Below are 22,429 nucleotides of genomic sequence, written 5' to 3' on the forward strand. Positions count from 1 at the left end.
AACGAAAATAGTTCCAAACAAAGATCACAGCAGTTTTGCATCTCTGAGCAATGGACGGTGTTTACTTATTGAATGAATCAGCTTTTTGAATGAATCGGTTGATAAAAATGATTCAGTGATTCACTCATTAACACAGTCAAATGCTTTGTTCCTGAATGAATCAGCCGTTTTGAATGAATCGGTTGAATCTCAATGACTCACTCATGGACAGTCACTTGCTGCCACCTACTGGCGGTTTTAATTTCACATTTCGACTAATTTTTTCATGTTTTAATTTATTTTAAATATCAGTATTCAACATTTTATGTTAAAAACAAAACATTGGGCCTATTTATGCATCTGTAACTGGAGTTTAAATGCATCCATGTCCCCTCTGAGATACATAAACTGTGTAAATACATCTAAATCCTATTTCAGAAGATTCCAGAAATGTGTTCTTATGTTGGAATGAAAGACACTAAGTACCAGATTAAGTGCTTCTTATTCTTACCCAAAAATACGAAATGGAAGAAAGAGTTAAAACTGAACACAATCTTGCTACTCAAGCTGTGTATGAACATTTTTTATATATATATATTTATTTACTTGTACTATTACTTTCAATACTTAAGTACGTTTAAGATTTAAAAAATACTTTTCATACTTAAGTACAATAAATATCACATATTTTAAGACTTTTACTCAAGTACTATTCTAAACGGTGACTTCAACTTCTATACCAGTCATTTTCTGGTAAGATATCTGTACTTTTACTTGAGTATGGCTTTCAGGTACTTTATACACCACTGTACAACTGAATATACAGTGCACTGAAGGCTAGGATCTATGCTTCTGACACTGACAGCTGATGCAATTATGTTGAAATATATAGCAAGTAACACATATATAAGCAAGTTCACAGCCATACATCGCTACTGTGTGACTACTGTTGCATAGATAACACGTTTATGTAATTTTCTCAGATATTTGCATAATGTCATGGCATTAAATGTTGCCAACCCATCCCATCTTTTCTTTCGCGAAATCTACTGTGCTATGCGTAAGGGAATAACCTGTTAGAGAAGCTTAGCAGAAACCCAATACTCACCTTAATGTATGGATAAAGTATGATTTTTATGCTTAGCTATCAACTGAATTTGTCTTTTACAACATAACATATGCAGCTTTCCAAGAAAATAAATGGAATTGTAAATGGTTGTTGCCTTTTTAAATCAAGATTTTAGATAAAATTTTACATGAATGTATGTAAATATATCAATATACACTATCGTTCAAAAGTTTGGGGTCAGAAATATCGTTTGTTTTTTTGAAAGATATTTATGCAAATATTTTTATGCTGCAAGAATGCATTAAATTGATCAAAAGTGACAGTGAAGACTTTTAAATATATATATATTTTTAAATTCAAATAAATGCTGTACTTTGAACTTTCTATTCATCAAAGAATCTCAGAAATGTATCACGGTTTTCACAAAAGCTATTAAAGAGCACAACTGTTTACAACATTGATAAGAATTAATGTTACTTGAGCATATAACATGCAATATTTCACAGTATTACTGTTTTACTGTATAATAATTACAGAATAACAGGACATAAATGGTGGCACATCACAGGACACAGCTGAAACTGCTTGAAATGTTATGGACAACAATCACAAACTAATTTGTTCAGGCTTCTCTCAAAACTCTATTAACTATGAATGTAATACTAACTATGAATGAAGTCCACGTTATTTATACCAGTGAACAAATCATCAGTGTTTTTCTCCCACCCAGTGATTTAAATCCCTTGCGAAATGCAGCATCAGAAATTCATGCAGCCAGGAGATTAAAGTACTGAGAGCAGTAATCTTTCAATAGAATCCCATGATCATATTTAGATGGCTCTCTTTATCACTGCATGTAGCTTTTGGCTCAGTGGAAAACTTAAAACTGCAGCTCTTTTTTGGTATTTATTGTTAAGCACCAAAACCCAGCATGGTGTCCTCCTTTAATCAATCACAGTGAGGTTGCATTTGCATTATGCATGAGTACTAAATCTGTTATTCGTCTGAATCTAAAATAAATGCTCCAAAAAGAAGCAAGAGCAATTCTCTATTGTTACACAGAGCTTCTGACCTATATTCCAATGTATGAATGGTTATTAAGATTTCTGTGAAAATGTGCATTTTGCTTTTGGATAAAATCGTATGATGTTCTTTCAACTGAGGATTTGTTTATAAATCAGAGATGTGTCAGAGACTGTGCCCTGTCATACTGAATTTTGATCATGTTATTTAATTAACCTGTAAAGTTGCTATGAATTCATGCCATGGCTCAGGTGGACCCAAAGGCATTTGTTAGAGGAGAGAACAGCACAGCAGCTTCTCATTAGTCACGTCTGTGTCTAACTTCCATATGAAATCCATTCCTCACTTCAGAATAAGGCAACATCTGAATCTGCTGCTACTATCTGTATCAGATTAGCTATGATGAGATACAGCATTTCAAACAGGGAAAATGACAGGGATAAAAGAAGTTGTTGTATATGTTGTGTTGTTTAAATTCAGCATGCTAATGCCTCCAAGCAGCACAATAAATTACAGTGTTTTGTATTTTGCTAAATCATCATTCATAGAGTTAGGACTAATGTGTTTAATGAGAAGCATCCTTGAATTTGCAATTTCAATAAATATTGAGGCTACACTATGTTATCTATTTCAAATGTGCCATGAATGTGCCATTTTTTTATATGAACATTTGCTGTAGATGTAGATGAGTTTGTTTCTTCATCGGAACAGATTTGGACAAATTTGGCATTATGTCACTTGCTCATGGATTCTCTGCAGTGAATGGCTGCCATCAGAGTGAGTCCAAACAACTGATCCAAAAAACATCACAATAATCCACAAGTAACCCACACGACTCCAGTCCATTAATTAATGTCTTGTGAATTGAAAAGCTGTGTGTTTTTAATAAACAAATTCTTTATTAAGAAATGTTGAACTTCAAACAGTCATTTCCGGCTAAAATAAGTCCTTTATCCATATTGCCTTCTTCAGTAAAAAGAAAAGAAAAAAAAGTTGTCTCATCTGAATCAGGAGAGAAATATGCACAGATCAAACACCGTTTGAAGGGAAAACAGTTATATAATATGTTGGTGGATTTTGATGTCAGAGGACAACAGGATGGACCTTTTCACTGGAGGAAGCATTATTATAGATTATGGACTCATATTTTGGCCAAAAACAACAGTATAAAGCACATAAAACATTAATGATGAATTTGTTTATTAAAAACACAGATTTTTGCTTCACAAGATGTTAACTGATGGACTGGAGTTGTGTGGATTACTTGTGGATTATAGTGATGTTTTTATCAGCTGTTTGGACTCTCACTCTGACGGCACCCATTCACTGCAGATGATCCATTGGTGAGCAAGTGACATAATGCTAAATTTCTCCAAATCTGTTTTGATGAGGAAAGAAACCCATCTACATCTTGAGTGAGTACACTTTCAGCAAATTTTCATTTTTGGTGAATTATTCTTTTAATAAGAAAAAAAAAGTGAAGTGTGCCTTTATTTGTGCAGTCTTTAATTTCCTGATATAACTGTATAAAAGCAACACCAATATATTTTTATAGTGTCTTTTTCTGGCCTATTTTTGTTATTCAAAAAATATGAACTAGTAAAAAATTATATTGCATACTAAAGTGTGTTATAACAACAAAAATAAGATTTTCTTGTGCACTGTCATATATAATATTTTGAAATGAAATATAAAATTTGTTTGTGTTTGTGCTCAAACTCATCCTACCTAATTTTTGCATGCATGCACGAAGCCTCTCCTCAAGATTAGACACCCTGTTGTGAAGCTCCTCGTAGTCAAAGGCCCCGATCTCCTCCTGCAGTTCACTTAGCACTGATGTCAGATTCTTGACCTCCTCTTTAAACTGCATTACCAATTTTGCATCGGCCTTGTATTCCTCCAACACTGGTATCATTGGCCTAAGTTCCTCCATTTTCGTTTTTATGGCCTGAAAGGTTAAAATAGGCTTGGTTCAGTAGGCATGTGTGCAACGATTGCGTCCAAACACCTGTCTTGCCCTACACTTGCCCTCTCTGCCTACTCTACCATAATTCACTCTACGAGTGTGCCTAGCAAACAGATGTAGAGTTCAACGTGGTATAAAACAAGTTCTCAGTACACCAGCAAAAATTTGAAAAAAACTCTCTTTATTTTTCAATGTTTAAAATGCAAGGTGTCGATGGTTACATGCTTCACATACAACAATAGTTTCCCTTGTTTCGAAATATCCAAATGTGCATAAATCTGAATTATAGACATGGAGATGTCATAACATAAGAAAATCTACTCATGGAAGGCTGCAATAGTGGCATGCACAAAAAGACTGCAAACACAATTCAAAGGTGCTTTGTATTTAAAATAAACTGAATGATGCGATCAGTTGACCAGTTGATTACAATGGCATTGAACTTGTTCTTCAGCCTCTGCAGCTTTGATTTAATTAATAAAGTTAGCCCTGCAAGCAAGAAAATGAAATTTGGTTGAATAACTAACTCGCTAGCCTTTCTAACACATACATTTTCACAGATACAGCTTTTTGTACAGAAATAATGCAGCATTTTATTTTTAAAATAATTTGATAGGATGAACTAACACAAACACATGCTTGAAATTATTTGCACAAGTAGATAGATGAAGGGCATAGATGAAGAAAGAACATAATATTAATAGCAAGTTATTAAAACTATACATACACTATCGTTCAAAAGTCTAGGGCCAGTACGATTTTTTAAATATTTTTTAAAGAATTGTCTTATGTACGTAGCTCTGCACGTGACACGCAGAAAAAAATATATATATTTATTGTGGCCAAGAATTAAGAATTTGTTCCCTTGTTTTATTACTCCATTTCCTTGTTTGACTTAAATTGAGGCCACTAATAAAATATTGTTCCCAAAACTTAATTTGTTCCCACATTTTAGTAAATCGTAGCTGTGTTGTACTAAATTGTTCCCTCATTTTGATATAATTAAAACACAAATGAATTATTATGTGGTATGTGGTCATGATTTACTAGTACACATAAACAAATGAATAAGTTGTGGGAACAAATTATAAATATTGTTACAATTTAAAATAACTTTTTATGATGGCAAACCTGAATTACTCCAGTCTTTAGTGTCACATGAGAAATCATTCTAATATGGAATTATTCTAATATACTGATTTGGTGCTCAAGAAACCTTTATTTTTTATTATCAATGTTGAAAAGAGTGGCTGCTTAATATTTTTGTGGAAACTGTTAGACATTTTTTTCAGGATTCTTTAATTAATAGACAGTTCAAAATACAGCATTTATTGAAATAAAAATCATTTGTAAAATTATAAATGTCTTTACTGTCACTTTTGATCAATTTAATTGTTGAATAAAACTAGTAATAATAATAATAATATTAATAATAATACAAATTAATGATTCCAAATACAGTATATGAAAGGCTTACATGATATTATATTGTACTGGGATCAATAAGCCTTAAATCTCCCTTGTTCAAACAAAGAAAACTTCCTTTTTCATCTGGTCCCATAATTCCATCAAATTCTATATGTATTCCTATTTCGGCTAAAATGCCATGTTTGTATATGCTCTGTGTATACCTGAACTTCTGAAAACATTCATCATATGGACTCCCATGTGGGTATAAAGATCAAATGATGGTGTATAAGATGACCTTTTCCAGTGACTACATCCAAATATTTGATGGCTTCATGTAATAAATGTTTAAATGTCAAGCCATAAAATGTTTTGAGTAGTTTTCTTACTTGGTAAATGAACAAGAGGTGCCACATTCCTGACCGTAACATTCAGTTTGATTAGAACAAAACGCTCAATACACTATTTTTGTTTAAAAGTCTTTGAAGGGCTAGATGATGCCAAAATAGCTAAGAGACAGTGCTAGACTGATCTATAAAATCTATGCCGCTTTGGGAGCTCGATACACACACTACAAATTGCAATGTGCAACAAAATCACTGCGCCTCCATTTAGCAAAATAGCAACAGTCTCATTAGCATGCAGATGCAATTGATGTCAGACAGCTAACAATGGCTAAGATGGAAAAGATGCTATGTCGCCAAAATGAATCATGTTTTGTAATTCACTTCTTGTGGGGAAAATGCCCGTGGCATCCACTCAGGAGGACAAAATCATTCATAACAAATATTCTGAGCTCACTTTGCTTGAAAATGTACAGAAAATGAATATGCTCACTAGTTTTCTCAAAAATTGATTTGTTAACGTAATTGGGAGCTCAATTAAATAAGTGAGTTAAAATTTTGGTAAATGAGACATGTTGTATGCGGTCACAAATGAAATATGACATTGACAATGGAATAAGCACACTGATCTGGATGAGCTCATGTATTTGTACGCACCTTGTATTGCTTGGCGATATTCTGCTTGTGGCTTTCCTCCACCTGTTTGAACTTGGATTCCAGGCCTCTCAACTGCACCTCCATTCTTTGCACATACTGCAAGTCTTTCTGGGTCCTCTGGTCAAGATTCTGGATGGACTGAGTCATATTCTGAACCTGAGAGACAGAAAGAGAACATCAGAGAAGAAGAATAAGCTGTGTTGAGTGACAGCCTTGCTGAAAAGATTCATGAGAGGCATTCAGTGAGCTGTGCATTCTGTCGGTAAGTCTTTGTGTAGATATGTGTGTGGATTATATTCAAAGGTTACTTTTTCCAGGAGCTGTCTCAGTTGTTTGGTCCTGGCATCCCGTGAACACATGGTCTGCTGAGGAGCCACAACAGTGCACACACACCTGCCCTCACTGTCTTGAGCTGAGCTGTACACCTGCCATGACTCCTCTGGGTTAGCAGGCAGCACCTGGGCAAGGGGCAAAACAAAGAGGAAAAAAGGTCAGTGACTGATCAGGATGTGCTTTATAGGAAGCAGCTTAGTAACAGTTTTCTTCTTTCTCGCACTGCAGTCTTTGGGAAGGTTAATTATCTGAACTCTACACAAGGGTCAGAGTGACAGAATTATCGGCCAGTTGATGGAAACTGTTATGCCAGTGCAAGTTTTCTGTTGCAATAATCATACATTTATGGATTGCTTTTTAATGCCTTGGACATGAGCATTTGGTTTTTTGTGCTTTATGAAATGTTTATTCTGTGAAGTAAATATGTCACCAACTTTATTTAGTTGGCGCATATAGACAAGGGTTTTGTAATTGGGGATGTTAATCTAAGCATGAGTTTCAGAATGAAATGAAAATGATAAACAAATCAATAATGTTTCACACCGTATGCAATTGTTTTCCCAAAGTATAAAAATTATATAAATATATAACAAAATAAATAATAATATTATTATATGATTTTATATTATATATTATCACAATAATATATTTGTTATATATATATATGAACGATGTACTGAGTTCCAACTAGGTCAGGAAAAAAATCTATATATATTTTAAGCTATTCTCTGTATTACTTCATTTCCCCTGCTCACATTTTGTTTCTCCTAGTCCATCAGATGCAGAACAGAGTATTAGTGGTCAATATATACTGACAAAACACAGGTTTTTTAAAGAGCGAGTCATATGGGTTTTTGAAAAATATCTCTTTTGCAGTTTATAACGTAGCTATCCTTAAATGAAAACAATCTGCAAAGTTGTTAATCAAAAAAGTGCATGATAAATAAAGATATTGTCTCTCAAAAGAGAGAGTCGACTCTGAATCGCCTTAAGGAGTCGTCATATTTTTGAATCTTTTGCCTGTTACCGGTATATGTCACTGGGTAACACATTTGCATAATCCCCGCCTGCCCGCGAAATAAGAACAGAGTCTGACCTGCCCACGAACACTTCCGCTAGTTAGTGTGTTTACATCATGTTGAGAAGATGCTGTTCAAGGATACCACAGAAATACAATTCGAACCTTTTGTTGTGTGCATGTCATTTTACCAAGGACTGCTTCTCTAATCTGGGCTTTTATCTTCGTTGGCTTCTAATCTTCTTAATTTGGGCTAACAAGCTCTCCGAACCACAACCTGTAAGTCCGATTGATACGTTATGTGTAAATTTTCAATTGAGTGCTCAAAATATCAAGTGTTTGTGCTAATGTGTGATGTACGCCTAGTGCTGCTTTAGGTTTCCAGGTAAAGCACGATATTACTGTCTTACTGAAGTAGTTCAGATAATTCGCTGTGAACCCACTATTTCCAAAGAATGTGTCGATTAATGTAGACTGACGTTGTTCTAATTACTTCGTTTAATAATAAAGAATGTAGTATAGCACACAGACTTTATAATCATTGTGAAATTGCTGTTTATTTTGCTGCACCGGCAGCTATAGGGTTAATGCGGGAGAGACGAGTTAAGTTGAGACAACGTCTTTTGTCTGTCGTTCTTCAAACATTACAGTAGACATATTTTGGTTTACAAACTGTATTGTTTCATCAGTTAGTCACGTTAGCACGTTTAGCAGCTAAACTTTAGCTGTGGGCACAATTCACTTGCATAAGTGTTTTTGTATTTTATGTCATTATTATAAGAACGGATTGGAGCACTATATTATTGTTCTATGTAAAGGTGCTTTGTCAGTAGCGCTCACCTTGCTCAAGGACTTCTCTCTGTGCCAATCACAAAAGGCTTGGTCAGCTGACCAATCAGAGGAGAGGAAGTTTATGGAAGGGAGGGGTTTGCTCCGAAATCATTGGCAAATTACTCTAATATTAAATGTATATTCTGAGAAAATTACAATGTTTTCTGACCTTAGATGCATTTAAACCTGTTGTAGGGGACTCCGACACAATATTAGGACACTTTAAAAGACCATATGACTTGCTCTTTAAGGATTTTCATAGTTGGCGCTTTGATGTTAAATGGTCTTTTCTCAAAGGGGATTTTACGACCCAGTGGCTTTACATAAAAGAGCCATCTGGAAGAGTGAGTGTTTTTGTATGTCTTGTCCTAATCCCGAGTAATCTAATGAATAATCCATATTCATAACCAGTGCGGACAGAAAGCACTTTTTATTAAATCGAAGGAACATCTTTGCAAATCTGCTGGCATTGTAATGCTGAATTCAGATTATAATAAAATCTTCTTTTTTTTATTGTTTAAGGACAGAGTTTATCACAATACCAAAATAGTGAACACATATATTATATAAGAAAAATAAATAGAGAAAAGATTGTATATTTCCCTTGCTCACAATCAAGTGATTTAATTAGGACTGATTTCAACACAGGATTTCTAAGATAGCAGGTGACTAATAAAAATTACTCAAGACTTTAAACAACACACTTGTGTTTATAGTGTGGGGGCAGTGCAGTCTAACCTAATGGTTAGAGAGTCGGGGAGGGGGGACTGCACTGAATGACCAGTGCTCTCTTCCACCTTCAATACCACGACTGAGGTGAGACCCTCTGAACCCCCAAATGCTCCACACAGCAAAAAATGGCTGCTCACTGCTCCGAGTGTGTGTTCACGGTGTGTGTGTGTGTGTGTGTGTGTGTGTTCACTACTGACTGCTGTGTGTGTGCACTTGGATGGGTTAAATGCAAAGCATGAATTCCGAGTATGGGACACCATACTTGGCTACATGTCACACGTCACGTCAAAGTCAATAATCTCCCCGCTGAGACACATTTAGTTTGAACAAAGAGAACACAAAGGTTTTTGCCCATTGGAAAAGCTGCATAATATTGGATATCTATCAAAATGAATCACACGCTGTCACTGTTAGGTCAACTCCAACCAGCTGGTTCCTACTACCTCGTTCTACAAAAAATACCTTCTGATAAATACAATGATGTCTTAAACAAGAAACACTGAACTAATGATAATGCATTTTGGCTTTCTTGTGCAAAAGTTGCCAAAAACGTAAAAATAAAAAGTTATTTAGTTTATAACCTTTTTGTCATTATTTGCCACCTTTTGTGTTGCTACACTACATGAATCATGCAGTGACATAAAACAGGAATAGGTCCACTTATTTGAGATCATACTTTTTTTTTTTTTGACTACAGCACAGCAAAATTTCCATCATTACACAATACCAAAATCTAAATTAACATCAAAGACAGGAAAACGATTATAAATATTTTCACTGCATCAGATACTACTGTAATATCACAGGATATATGCTACTTCAATCTATAGGACTGAATAATTATATAATAATATTTATATACTATAATATTTACATGGTACTCCAAGGCACTTCAGAGAATAGTATTGGACCACCATGGTACAGCACATGTCCAAAAACCATGATATTGACATGGTACAATGTAAAAACACACAGGTGATACATTTCGCAGTCGGAATGGATGTTTTTAGAGTACTGTATGAACAACATCATTTTTTCATTTTCTAATTTACATTATTTAAATAGTATTTAAATGTATAACGTATAAATAATATACATGTTTTTCGCAGCTCATGAACAACAAAAAGAAGGAAACTCACGCCCGTGCTCCGGTCCGGCACACCCGGAGGTGCCACGCTTAATTTGGTGCTATTCAAACCTACTAGTGAGGGCAACGTTTGCGACATCCAGTTGGTGATCATCGCCATCGTGCTGAGCACTACTCCAATTTTCAGCAAAGGCACCGACATCTCTGCTCTCCTCTTTCCCAGTAACCTTCATTATACAGATTCCAGTGGAGAACTGTGCTGGTAACCTGCGCTGCTGACAGAGGTGATGTGCTTCTGTAAAGCACCCAGTGTAAATGAATTCATCTCGGGCATTTCTACTCGCACTATCCTATACTGAACTTTATAATTTTATAAGCTTTGTAAGCTCTCTCGGTTTATGATAAGAGTGCTGTTCTGTCTACTCTCTTCACGCGAATAATGACGGCAGCTCAGCAGAGCATCTCATCTCATTGGTTCCGCCTCCGCCCACCCGCTATACTGGTGAAATATTCATAAATATCACAAACCTCGCGGCGCTTGACGCACGAATATACTAAATCACTGAACACATACAAAGTTTTTTCCGTGCTCTCACAATACCTACACTGACAGCAATAGTTAAAACGGGTATTAAGAGACAAAACCGTGTAGCCTACTCTGCTCTCAATAACTGTAAATGTAGAAGTGCCTTCAAAACAGTAAGCGATGTTTGAAGTCATACCCTTGCAAAAAATAAAAAATAAAAAATCCAAACAACGTGACAGTATGTACAAAAGCTGGAGGCTACATTGGGTTACGCGAGACGAAAATTATTTACTGGTTATGGTAAAGTGGACCCCCTTGAATAATTCGCGAGCTGTGTAATATTTTGGCTCATCGGCCATCTACAGGCTCTCTTCCGCATGCAGTACAGTAACCATATTATTTATGTTCTCTAAAGTAACTATGATTGTTAATGCTCTCTGAGCATTTCATTAAACTCTGAGATATCAACATATGTTAGATTAAAAGGATAACTCAGTTATGCACAGTCTAAAACAGAGTGCTTTATGAGTGCTATTTATGAGTCACTTCTGAACAGGAGAGTTTTGATGGGATAGACCAGGGATCCTCAAATCTGGCCCACGAGATCCACTTTCCTGCAGAGTTTAGCTCTAACCCTAATCAAACACACCTGAGCAAGCTAATCAATGTCTTCAGGATCATTAGAAAATCACAGGTAGGTGAGTTTGATCAGGGTTGGAGCTAAACTCTGCAGTGCATTGGCCCTCCAGGGCAAGATTTGAGAAACCCTGGGATAGACCATTAACAGTATGCAGTATGCATATCTCTCAGCAGCATGCCATGGTATTATTTAGCCAACAGAGGGCAGTACAGGTTACCTTCTCATTTTTTTGGGACAAAAGTTCCAATCAAACCTCCAACACCCCCTTCCCAACCATGCACCATATTATATATATATATATATATATATATATATATATATATACACACATATATATATATATATATATATATATATATATATATAACCATAGACACGTTCTTAATGAACTACTGACATATTAGCACTCACAGACAGACTCAAGATTTAATCAACATCCATGTTCTCCTCTTTTTTAAAATTTTTGACTAGCAACACTTGTTTTCACCTGCACTAACACATAAATATCTTGGAAATATCTAATCGATCACTGATTTGCACATGAAACGTTTTCTTCCAGTGCAGGCCAAGCATATTTATGAAAATTTTGCGCAATTTTATAGAATTGAATGTGAAACTACTTAATATTGTTTTACTTATGAAATTATTAGCATGCTATAATATGAAGTGCATCTAATGCCATAGTTAACTTAATAGGAAGGATACAATATCAATTTTGTTTCAACCTGGATTTTTATTAAATTAGACTGGATCTGATTTTTTTTTCAGTGATTCATAATTTGGGATTTGTAATTTAAGATGACTGATATAGTTAAATGAATTATCCAATAACTCACAGTTCTATAATGAACTAGAACCTTTTAACTTGTTTTATTAGCTACTTGTAGTATTAAGGTAAAATAAAATGCCCCATGAAAGACAAAAACTAATAAATTTAACCAACCCTTGTTTCTTGCACAAACCAATCCATGGAAAATACATTAAAGAGGTGAAATTAATTAAATTTGCAATATTAAGTTTTCTGTACATTAAGACTAATGACCTTGTCCCTTCAGTAAAGCTGAAATGTTACCATTTGGTTAACTCACCAACAGAGATTTAATGTCAAGGCGTACAGAAAAACTAGTTACTGAAGAGAAAGCATCAGTGTGGAGTGTGGAGAAAGCAATTTACTTGCTATTTTTGTCTTCAAAGTGAGATTGTAGTGTCAGAGACAATCACAGAGTGTGGATAATGAGAATACACTGCACAAGCCCTGGAGTGTTTTAACTTGAATAGGGATACTCATACAAATGATAAAATGATACTGATGATCACTCTCACACTCGCAATAACAGAGACTTCACTGGTACCAAGATGCATTTATCTTCAACTACTAAAACTGTCAACTATTAGCTACTCTGTGAACACATTCATAATCACCAACAATAAAGCCTATAAACCTACATAAAAGTTATTATTAAAATAAACCCTCTAGCCATGTGGCATGAAAGCTCTAGAAAAGAGAATCCCCGCTGTGATTTTCTTCTAAATGAGGTTTAATCATATTAGTTTATCCCGTTCTCTGCTGCCCAATAGATTAATCTGCCCTTATGATAATACACAAAACGGCTTATTCTGAGCATATCTGCCTAATTATTCCGAGATGCGCGCTGAAAATGGCGTTTATAAACCTACTTGGGTGAGTTCAGTGCCCATCAGTACAAGGAGGGTGAGACTCAGGAGCTTGCTTGCAGGCTGCATCTTCTGCCGCCGATGCCAGCTGATCCGAAGATATCACATGCAGAGCTGTTTTCTGTGCAGCTGTCCGGCTCTAGTAGATGCTCCTCTTGAACGTACGTATATGTTTTAATTCAGCGCCAAGATAACGGACAAATGAGATTGGAATGGTTTGCAGAGCCGCCTCTTTGCATATTTATCTAATCTCAGCTTCTCGACGCCTCCTCGTCCTCTTTCTTGGTGGACCGGCGATCCGATCGCGAATGAAGGGATGAGCACGAAAGCGGCGAAATTATTACTTCATCACTAGACAAACTTGGCTGGTTAATACGAGAGAGTAGGTGTGGGCAGAAAATTTGAGAAGCGGGGCCAAGCAGTGGTGCTGAACCGGATGTGACACGAACTGGCGTGGGAAATTCAAAAACCAGAGGCACCTGAGCGGCGCGAGCAGCGTGAGCAGCTGAGAGGAGAGCGCGCTCATAATCTGCGATCACTGCACGAGCTCTCAGCGTGCGCGTGAAACAGCAGAGTTCACAGCACAAGTGCCAGGACTTTGAACTATAAGGATAATAAAAGGAGTGGCGAGGTTGCCATGGAGACCGCGTCCTCCTTGGGTACCACCACTAATAATAATATTAATTAATTAATTAAATAAAAAAAATGGTCATTTAGAACTATTAGAACTTAAGTAATTGAGTTAATTATATAATAATAATAATATCTATGACATAATTCACAAATATTCATATAAGAGACATCCCACCAACCTAATAATAAAAAAATACAATTCATTAGGCATTTTTATATATATTTTATGACTATATATTTTTCAAATTATGTCAAATTATGTCTTTAATCACTGGGCAATTGAATATTGTTGTGGCCTTGGAGTCAAAAAGATTGAGAACCACTGGACTAGACAGATGGATAGATGTGTGAATCCAGGATTATATAGTATTGATGTTAGCCGTCTAGTGTACCACAGCGCAGAAATAAACACTCCAGCCTGGAGATTTATTTTATCATGCTACACATGTTGAAAGACCTGAACAGCTTCAGAAAATACTGCATAGCTTGACTTGAACATCATGGCTGTTTTGTCTGTGTGGAATCTCGGGTCCATGAATCCATAGTTTGTCTCCATTTGTTATGCAGTCGGCAGTGGATGGATTGTTGCAAAACTTCAGCAGGTAGTGTGAACTAGTGATATATAGGACATGTGTTGTGTGAAGGGTTAGCCTGAGGTGCTCCAAGGCTGCTCACTACCATTTCTGACACAAACTCTGACATGCAGCTTCACAAACCATTGCCTGTCAGTGTAAGACAGTCCATGATGCAGGAGACCCTAGGGGAGCCCACCTGCATCAAATTGTGCTTGTTAGCATAGGGATAAGAACACAACTCTATTTGTGGATATATATATACTGTATATATTGTTTTTTATCCAATATTATAGTAGATACCAAATTTATCCAATAAGATAAATGTGCTTTCGCAACAGGGACTTATATCAGTGTCTCTAGCAAACAGTTTGTTTTCCACTGCAAATTCTTGAAGCAGGCTTATAAATGAATGCATAAATAGACTTCCTGCTTAGGCAAAACGAAGCCCTTGAGAGGTTTTGAGACAAGCTTGGGGAGATGTCCCACTTTTCAGTCTCTTTCTCTTTTTGATTTTGAGATCAGTGAAAATAAACAAAGTGCTTTTGTTTCTTTTCGATACCTTTGCATCTGCTGCCATAATCTGTCTTTTCTTTTCAAAGAGATTTTTATAAAATCATATGTTAACACACAAAAGTCTTCAAACGTGTTTGTGTAAAAGGAAAAGTAGAATTGAATGTTTGGAGTTATATAATGTTGGACTTGTAGATTAATCATAGCTCAGTGGAACACAGAGGAACATTCATTATTTTTCAGATTGGACATTGATTGATGCCTTTTAGAAATTACCATTATAACTAGCTATCTCACAATGTTTACATATGAATAAAAACCTACATTTTTTAATGTATTTTTAATGTCATATAAATTGGTCTCTTCTTTAGAAATTAGCCTACTGATTGCCACCATTGATGGACACATTTTTTTTATAATATTAAAAATATCTGTATGACAGTGTATTCTGCAGTTCTTCCCTGTTGTACTGAATATCTGTACTTTTCGAATTGTCATATTGAAGTTAGAAATTCAAATATTGTGACAAAATTAATTTTGTAGGGTGCCACAAATTTGTTAAAATTTCCAAAGGGTGCCGCGACTAAAGAAAGGTTGGGAAACACTGATTTAGAAGACGAAAACCAAACAAAATTAAGTCTCACACAAAGACTAGACTAAAACTAAAATTAAAACAGGCCACCAAAAACAACACTAGACCAGACACAGGGTTGATACAACAACAAATTCACACAAGACTGCAAACACAAGGGGAATAAATAGGGAGCAAATGAGGAGGGTAACGAGGGTAGACAGGTGGGGCAAATAAACCAATAATCAGGTAACAAGATGGGTGGGGTCAAGACAATTGGCATGAGAGCACATGGCACACAGAAAACAAAGACAAAAGCCATGTGCTCACACAAAACAAACAGAAGCAAAACAAGACACGAACACGCAGCTATTGAGAATACTCATAAGCCGCATGTTCACACAAGACATGACAACATGAAAGCACGCAGCCAATGAAAAACACAAGCTGCGTGCTACACAGCACAAGACATAACATGAAATTACGCAGCTGAAAACACGAGCTGCGTGCAACACCACAAGACAACGAGAGCACGCGGCCGAACACGAACCGCGTGCTACACAAGACACAACACACGCAGACAGAAGAGCACATGGCCCGAGCGAACTTGCACTTCACATTCGAAGCACACTCGAAGTCGCACGCTCACATAAAAACACGACAAGATGGGAGAGTCAGGGCTCTGTCACAAAACCATGAATAAACTAGATTGAAGTGACAGAACCCTGATAGGAGTGACATGAGGGTGAGTAAATGATGACAGAATTTTCATTTTGGTGTGAACTATCCCTTTAATCAAAATCAGAGTCTGCTACTTTTGATCCCTCTTATAAGTTCTTATTGAGCTTATTTCCTGTTCCTGTAGTAAATAGGCTCCATAATAATACTATAACAATATTTTAAAAAGAACTTTGCCTTCATTACGCTGTTCTTCAGGGAAACAGATAGCACCTCCATATGTTCAGACTTTTGCTTGCTGGAAATAACAAGAAGTGAACTTGTTATATTTAAGAATGACTAACTGGCCTCTTTAATATTTATAAGGTCTTTCTACACTGACTGCTCATTCACAGTATCTCCAATTTTAATTGCAAATCTAAATTAGTCATCGAAACCTTTCCGTTAACTCAACACGTACACGCGGTTCCAAATGCGCCATGACTTATATGGAATCGTAGGCTGTCATGTTTGCTGCCAAGACGAGGAGGATGGCAGTCCAGATCTGACTGTGGGGGCCATCTGCCTCACTCTAATCCAGTAACCAAACAAGAACCTCACTCTGGTTCCTTTCCTTACCCACAGTGCACTGCTGCTGAGAACATGAAGGCACTGGCAATTTACTAAAGAGCAGATTAATGCAACTTCTCCCAGATGATGAGGTGCTGGTTAGGTTGAGAGCTTGACTTTTTGAATTAGCCTCATAGCATTGGTTGGCTTTTTAACATTGTACTATTGTGTTAAGGTGGAAATGAATGAGTTTGACATTCAGGGTATATACAGGAATCATGGAGTTAAATTTAATACCTTTTAAGACCTTTTTTAAGACTCTTTCCATACATTTTAAGACCTCATCGCCACTCCAAGTTTTAACCGGTTACATCGGCGACACTTTAACTTACATTTACTATATATTGATTGTAAGACTTACTTTGTGATAACTCCTTATCAATACAACATAATTCAGAAGTGGCGAACGAAGCACAAGATGATTAATTGAGTGACTAACCAATGCAACCCAAGAAACACGTAATGGTCAGAAGTTCAGCGAGAGTGGGATCAACAAGTCCCGCACTATCATGAAGCGGCGCAGTCAGTCAGTGAGCGCCGTAACAGATGAAGTAAAATCTTGCGGGATTCCATAAATAAAATACACAGAACCCCACTATTCGACAAATATACATAAAGAAAAGATGATACAAAATGTAATACCTTGGAAAATGGCATTTAAGACTTTTTAATACTTTTTAAGGACCTTAATTTTCTCTAAATTGATTTATCAACTTTTAATACTTTTTAAGACCCCGCAGACACCCTGACATTGCTAAATGTAAAGAAGCAGAATAGCAAGTTTTAGGAGCACATCAAAGACATTCAGACAGGCATTTTTATGTGTATATAGTATTTTGAGGGGGAACTAGTGCCGGACCTGGCTAAATTGGTACCTTAAATGAGATAAAACATTAACTAACTAAATTAATTAATACAACCCCTCAATTAAGTGTAGGATGTATGAAAGCTTGTTTTCACTCACAGCAAAACAAACAAGCAAAAAAAAAGTCTTTGCAAGCAAGAAAATCGCAATTGTTGTGAGCTATAAAGTCACATTGGGAGATGTAAAGTTGCATTTATGAGAAACAAAGTCACAAATGTGAAATATAAAGTCACACTGTGAGGTATAAATTCACATTTGGGAGATATAAAGTCACCTTTTTCACTCCGAGGCAGAAACTGTCTTCCATAAAGATGTGAGAGGCACAGATTTAGTTTTAAATCCATTGGACCCATGTTCAAATCTTTAGTAAACCAAACATAATTGCAGATGAACTTGACAGCCAGTGATCATAATTCACTTTTTATTGCATGGAAATGGGAGCTTTGATTTTTTATTTCCCCAGGAAATGCATCACTTGGGATTCGAGCAACATAAGGGTGGGTTACAGCATTTTCAGTTTAATGCTATTTTTTTTAAGTGGAACTGTTTTTCGAAACTTAAGACAAAAATCAACAAAACATCTAAATATGTCTAAATCTAAACAATCTAAATAGCATTTTTTTGTGTGTGTCATATTTGATACACCAGGCTTTTATGGCTTACATAGTATGATATAGGACAATATGGAGCTCATACTTGAGGAGCAAGAAAACCCTCAGTTTTATTCATAGGCCCAAACTAAGCAAAAATATTCAGTTTGGTGTTGTTGCTGATATTTATATGGCCAAAAAGTTAAATTCTGTAAGCTAGTATTGTAAATCAATGAGATCTTTAAAACAATATAGCAGACTACTTACATTAAATGCATATACATATAAATTGTCTCTCTATCCCCCGGTTTCACAGACAAGGCTTAAGCCTAGTCCTAGACTAAAATGTAAGTCTGAGAGCTCTTTCAATTGAAAGAAACTTGCACTGACTTTGATCTTAAAATTAATATCAGTGCCTTTGTTTTGTCTCAAGATGCACACCAGTAATGTTTTATTTTTCTAAGCACGTTCATAAAAATTGCTTAAATGTCCTAATTGAAATTTGATCTAATCCTGGTTTACTCTAAGCTCCGTCTGTGAAACCGGGCCTTTATCTCACTATAATATGTCTTTGCAAGATTTTTTATTTTAATTTTTTTGATTGTGTGGGGCAAACAAATAATGCAATGCAATAAAATTATGATTGAGAGATTTACGAATATAAATTCTTTAAAAGCTTGTTGTATCATATTTGATACTCAAATTTTAACTGGGGGAAGGGGGACATTTTTACAATTATACTAAAAGGTCGTTTTCTTGCTAAAAAAAGTATAAACTATCAATCAGAAGGAAGAAGGCATGTAGTGTATTCAGCAACGTTTTGATCATGTTGATATTTTAATTTGCCTATCAAATATGATACAGTATAGACTTTATAGGGTAAAATGCATGATCTGCAGAAGGTGTGACCTAACTGAACTGACCACATTTAGACATTTAGAATGAAACATAGTTTACACAAGAAACTAAAAACTAAAATACTGCACCGTATACATTGTACTCCTTATGTACTTTCTAAGATTAACCCGAAGCATTCACCAGTCTGCCCTAAATGTAATCTGGTTTGGGTACACATTCTCACATGTTTTGGTTTTGCGCTTTGCGCTTTGATAAGCCACTTTTGGGATAAGATTAAAGCAAAGCTTGAATGTATATTGAATTGCATTATTGAGAAAGACCCTTGGTTTTTTATTTTGGGAATGAGTAAAGAGGACAGTGGATTGTCACGTCTTCAGATCAAGCTGGCATGCAAATTATTATGTGTGGCTCGTAAATGATAAGATAAACCCCCAACAGTGTCACGATTTCGGTGGGGTCTACTTGGGCTTTGTTATGATGGAGCACATGGCCTTTTATTTTGACGGCTTGCCATGTGCTCTGCTGTCATCCTGGTGTTCACCCCGCCCCTCTCGTTATCCCTGTTAGCTAATTCTCCCTTCTCACCTGCACCTCGTTTTGTCTTCATTATTATTCCCTTTATCTGGCCCTCTTGAATGCTATCTTGTGCCAGTCCGTATCATGTTGTGCAGCAGCTTAGATCGTCTCTGTCCATGCTGTGTTTGTCTGAATCGTATTTTTATTTTGTCTAGTCAAGTCTAGTCTAGTTGGTCTGGCGTTCCTGTGTTTGTCACCCTCCTCTTTCTACCCTCCTTCCTCCCTAGAACTCTGGTCGGCTCCCGGCCTTGGCTCTTGCTACTCATAGGCCTGTCTCTCCACAGCAGTTTTGTCCTATTCCTCTCTGCCCATGCTCGAGACGACCCCTGGAATTCAGCGGTGGCATTCTATTGCCGGTTCGCCCTCTCTCTTCCCCGCGGGCTCGACTGCGGCTGGTCTAACCTCCACGCTGATCAGAACTGACTTTTTGCTGGGGTTTTGCTATCCTGCTGACTTATTTACCTTTTTATTACATGCTGTCATTGAATGTTGAAAGATACATTCTGTATATGTTTATTTGATTTAACATTGTATGTAAAGCATATGTCTCTCGTATGTTGATGTGGGGGGTGTTTAGTATTGTATTTTTTATTTAATTTGCTGTTGTTTTTTATTTGTGAAAACAAGTTATTGTACAAAAAAACGATATTTAGAATGAGTCTCTGATCTGCTAAATGTGACAGCATGAAAATATCAAGATATTATAAACGTCATTATTTTCTGTATAGCTGCTTCAGAAAAAAATATATAATTTGAAAAGCGCTACACAAAATAAAATTGGAGTATCTGCCACCGCGTTTTTTTTACCCACAATAACTGCAGCTTTATTATCAAAGGTACAAATACTTTTGGAAGTTACAATCAAAAAAGTTAACTTTTAAACTCTGACTATTGAATCATCTGTGAAGTCTGCTTCAGACTTTATAATTTTCCACAGGCGGTTGATAGATTGTGTTTAATCTCAGGTAATGACTCTGCTATGTTCTAGACTGACAGTACTGTAGGGTGTGAACAAGCCTGTCAGTTGTTCATCTAAGAAATAGCTCACTGGAGCGCATATGCCTTGAAGCTGTTAAACAAGCTAACCACAGCAGCCAGCCAGCACAAGCACAGACCCCCCATCATTTCACAAGAGTTTAAAGAAGAAACGCTGAGAGACATAAAAAGGAAACAGAGGAAACCAGCAATATTGTGTCTGCCTTTATGGACTCAAACATGGATCGAAGAGGAGTTAAGGCATAAACAAAGCTGCATTCGCAAAATTACATTTAGCTTTGATTTGACAGCAGAGACTTTGTGTTGTAGTCAAAATTGATCATAAAACACTCCATGAGTACAACATGCCCCAGTGGTGTTTTTACTAAAAGCCTGGGAGCTATCAACACTTTAGAAGAAGGAAATAAGAATTTTAAGGAACAAAAGGAGCAACCTGTGTTTCTTTTTGTCTGAGCACAGAACTATACAAAATTAAACATCAGCCTTAACATAACCAGCAAATTGCATTGTTTTGAACAGTACATAATTTTTATATTGCACAGTCCAGGGTAGCTTGCGACGCAGCCAATTATCCTAGGTTTTGAAGGTTCTGAACACCAGAATTGTGTTGTGTGAATAGATTGCAGGGATGAAGGATGAGAAGCTTTCACTTACAATCCTCTCACAAGTCAAGTGTAAACAACAAGTCTAGTTCAATACTCCCACTTCTCCTGAATACTTCAATTCTCTTGTTGCTCTGTAAAAGCATTAAAAGAGGTTAAAATAGCCTGAGACAGGTTGTTTGGACCAAGGTGGGTGTCAGAGTGGTGTGTGTCAAACAGCCGTAGCTTTGTATATAATTGGCAGAGTTTTCATGCTAAGTCAGTTCCTCACAAAAAGAGAAAGAAACCCCTTTTCTTTTTTCAGAGTACCTTACTTTTCCCATTTTTCAGTACATAATTAACAGGATCTCATAAAGTATAACAGGAGAAAAGTCACTGAGACAAATAATGGATTTGATGCAAAGCTTTTTAAATATTTAAGTCCATATAACACAGCAAGATTATCCTTAAGAAACTGAACTGTGCTGAATGTGCACTTGTAGTGTACTTCAAAAAAAAGAAACTGCTTGCTTAGGGCTGCACGATAAATCCAAATTGAATCGAAATCGCGATTCGACAGAAGCTGCGATTGTCATTCGTATCTTTCAGTGAAGCACGGTTCTGTGATCAGCAGTAAATCTCCATCCAAAGGCCAGAGGGCGCTCTCGCGCTGAAACTCCAAATACGCCTTGCAGAAGAAACCCAAGAAATGCTATAGCGGTAGCTGGATAAACAGAATATTTAACTGCTTTTATTGATTCCGCGTGACTAATAAACACACGATTTTGACAATGTATGGTTTATCGGAGTTATTTTTATTATAATTTTCATTAAAATAAAGTACAGTGGGGCAAAAAAGTATTTAGTCAGCCACCAATTGTGCAAGTTCTCCCACTTAAAAAGATGAGAGAGGCCTGTAATTTTCATCATAGGTATACCTCAACTATGAGAGACAAAAGGAGAAAAAAAATCCAGAAAATCACATTGTAGGATTTTTAAAGAATTAATTGGTAAATTCCTCTGTAAAATAAGTATTTGGTCACCTACAAACAAGCAAGATTTCTGGCTCTCACAGACCTGTAACTTCTTCTTTAAGAGGCT

General features: G+C 36.3%; 1 protein-coding gene and 1 long non-coding RNA gene across 3 annotated transcripts in view; both read right to left on the bottom strand.

Annotated features, from left to right (window-relative positions):
• The window catches only part of LOC107587661 (noelin), a 27,207-nt gene extending 13,440 nt beyond the window's left edge, over positions 1-13,767 (bottom strand). The window contains exons 1-4 of one of the 2 annotated variants that reach the window (XM_016275520.1): positions 13,290-13,767; positions 6,754-6,903; positions 6,446-6,601; positions 3,800-4,019 (exon numbers count right to left, since the gene is read on the bottom strand). In XM_016275520.1, coding sequence (XP_016131006.1) covers positions 3,800-4,019; positions 6,446-6,601; positions 6,754-6,903; positions 13,290-13,355 — 592 coding nt within the window. In that variant the 5' untranslated portion in view covers positions 13,356-13,767. Of the gene's footprint in view, positions 1-3,799; positions 4,020-6,445; positions 6,602-6,753; positions 6,904-10,498; positions 10,910-13,289 lie in introns of those variants that run through there. The other variant, XM_016275519.1, reaches the window with a different exon arrangement.
• A 3,044-nt stretch (positions 13,768-16,811) lies between these two features.
• The window catches only part of LOC107587724 (uncharacterized), a 12,010-nt gene continuing 6,392 nt past the window's right edge, over positions 16,812-22,429 (bottom strand). The window contains exons 2-3 of the long non-coding RNA XR_001609500.1: positions 17,761-17,763; positions 16,812-16,822 (exon numbers count right to left, since the gene is read on the bottom strand). This is a non-coding gene — a long non-coding RNA (uncharacterized lncRNA). The remainder of the gene's footprint in view (positions 16,823-17,760; positions 17,764-22,429) is intronic.

Source organism: Sinocyclocheilus grahami, unplaced genomic scaffold (genome assembly GCF_001515645.1).
Source record: "Sinocyclocheilus grahami isolate Dianchi unplaced genomic scaffold, SAMN03320097.WGS_v1.1 scaffold95.1, whole genome shotgun sequence".
In the NCBI taxonomy this organism is placed as follows: domain Eukaryota; kingdom Metazoa; phylum Chordata; class Actinopteri; order Cypriniformes; family Cyprinidae; genus Sinocyclocheilus; species Sinocyclocheilus grahami.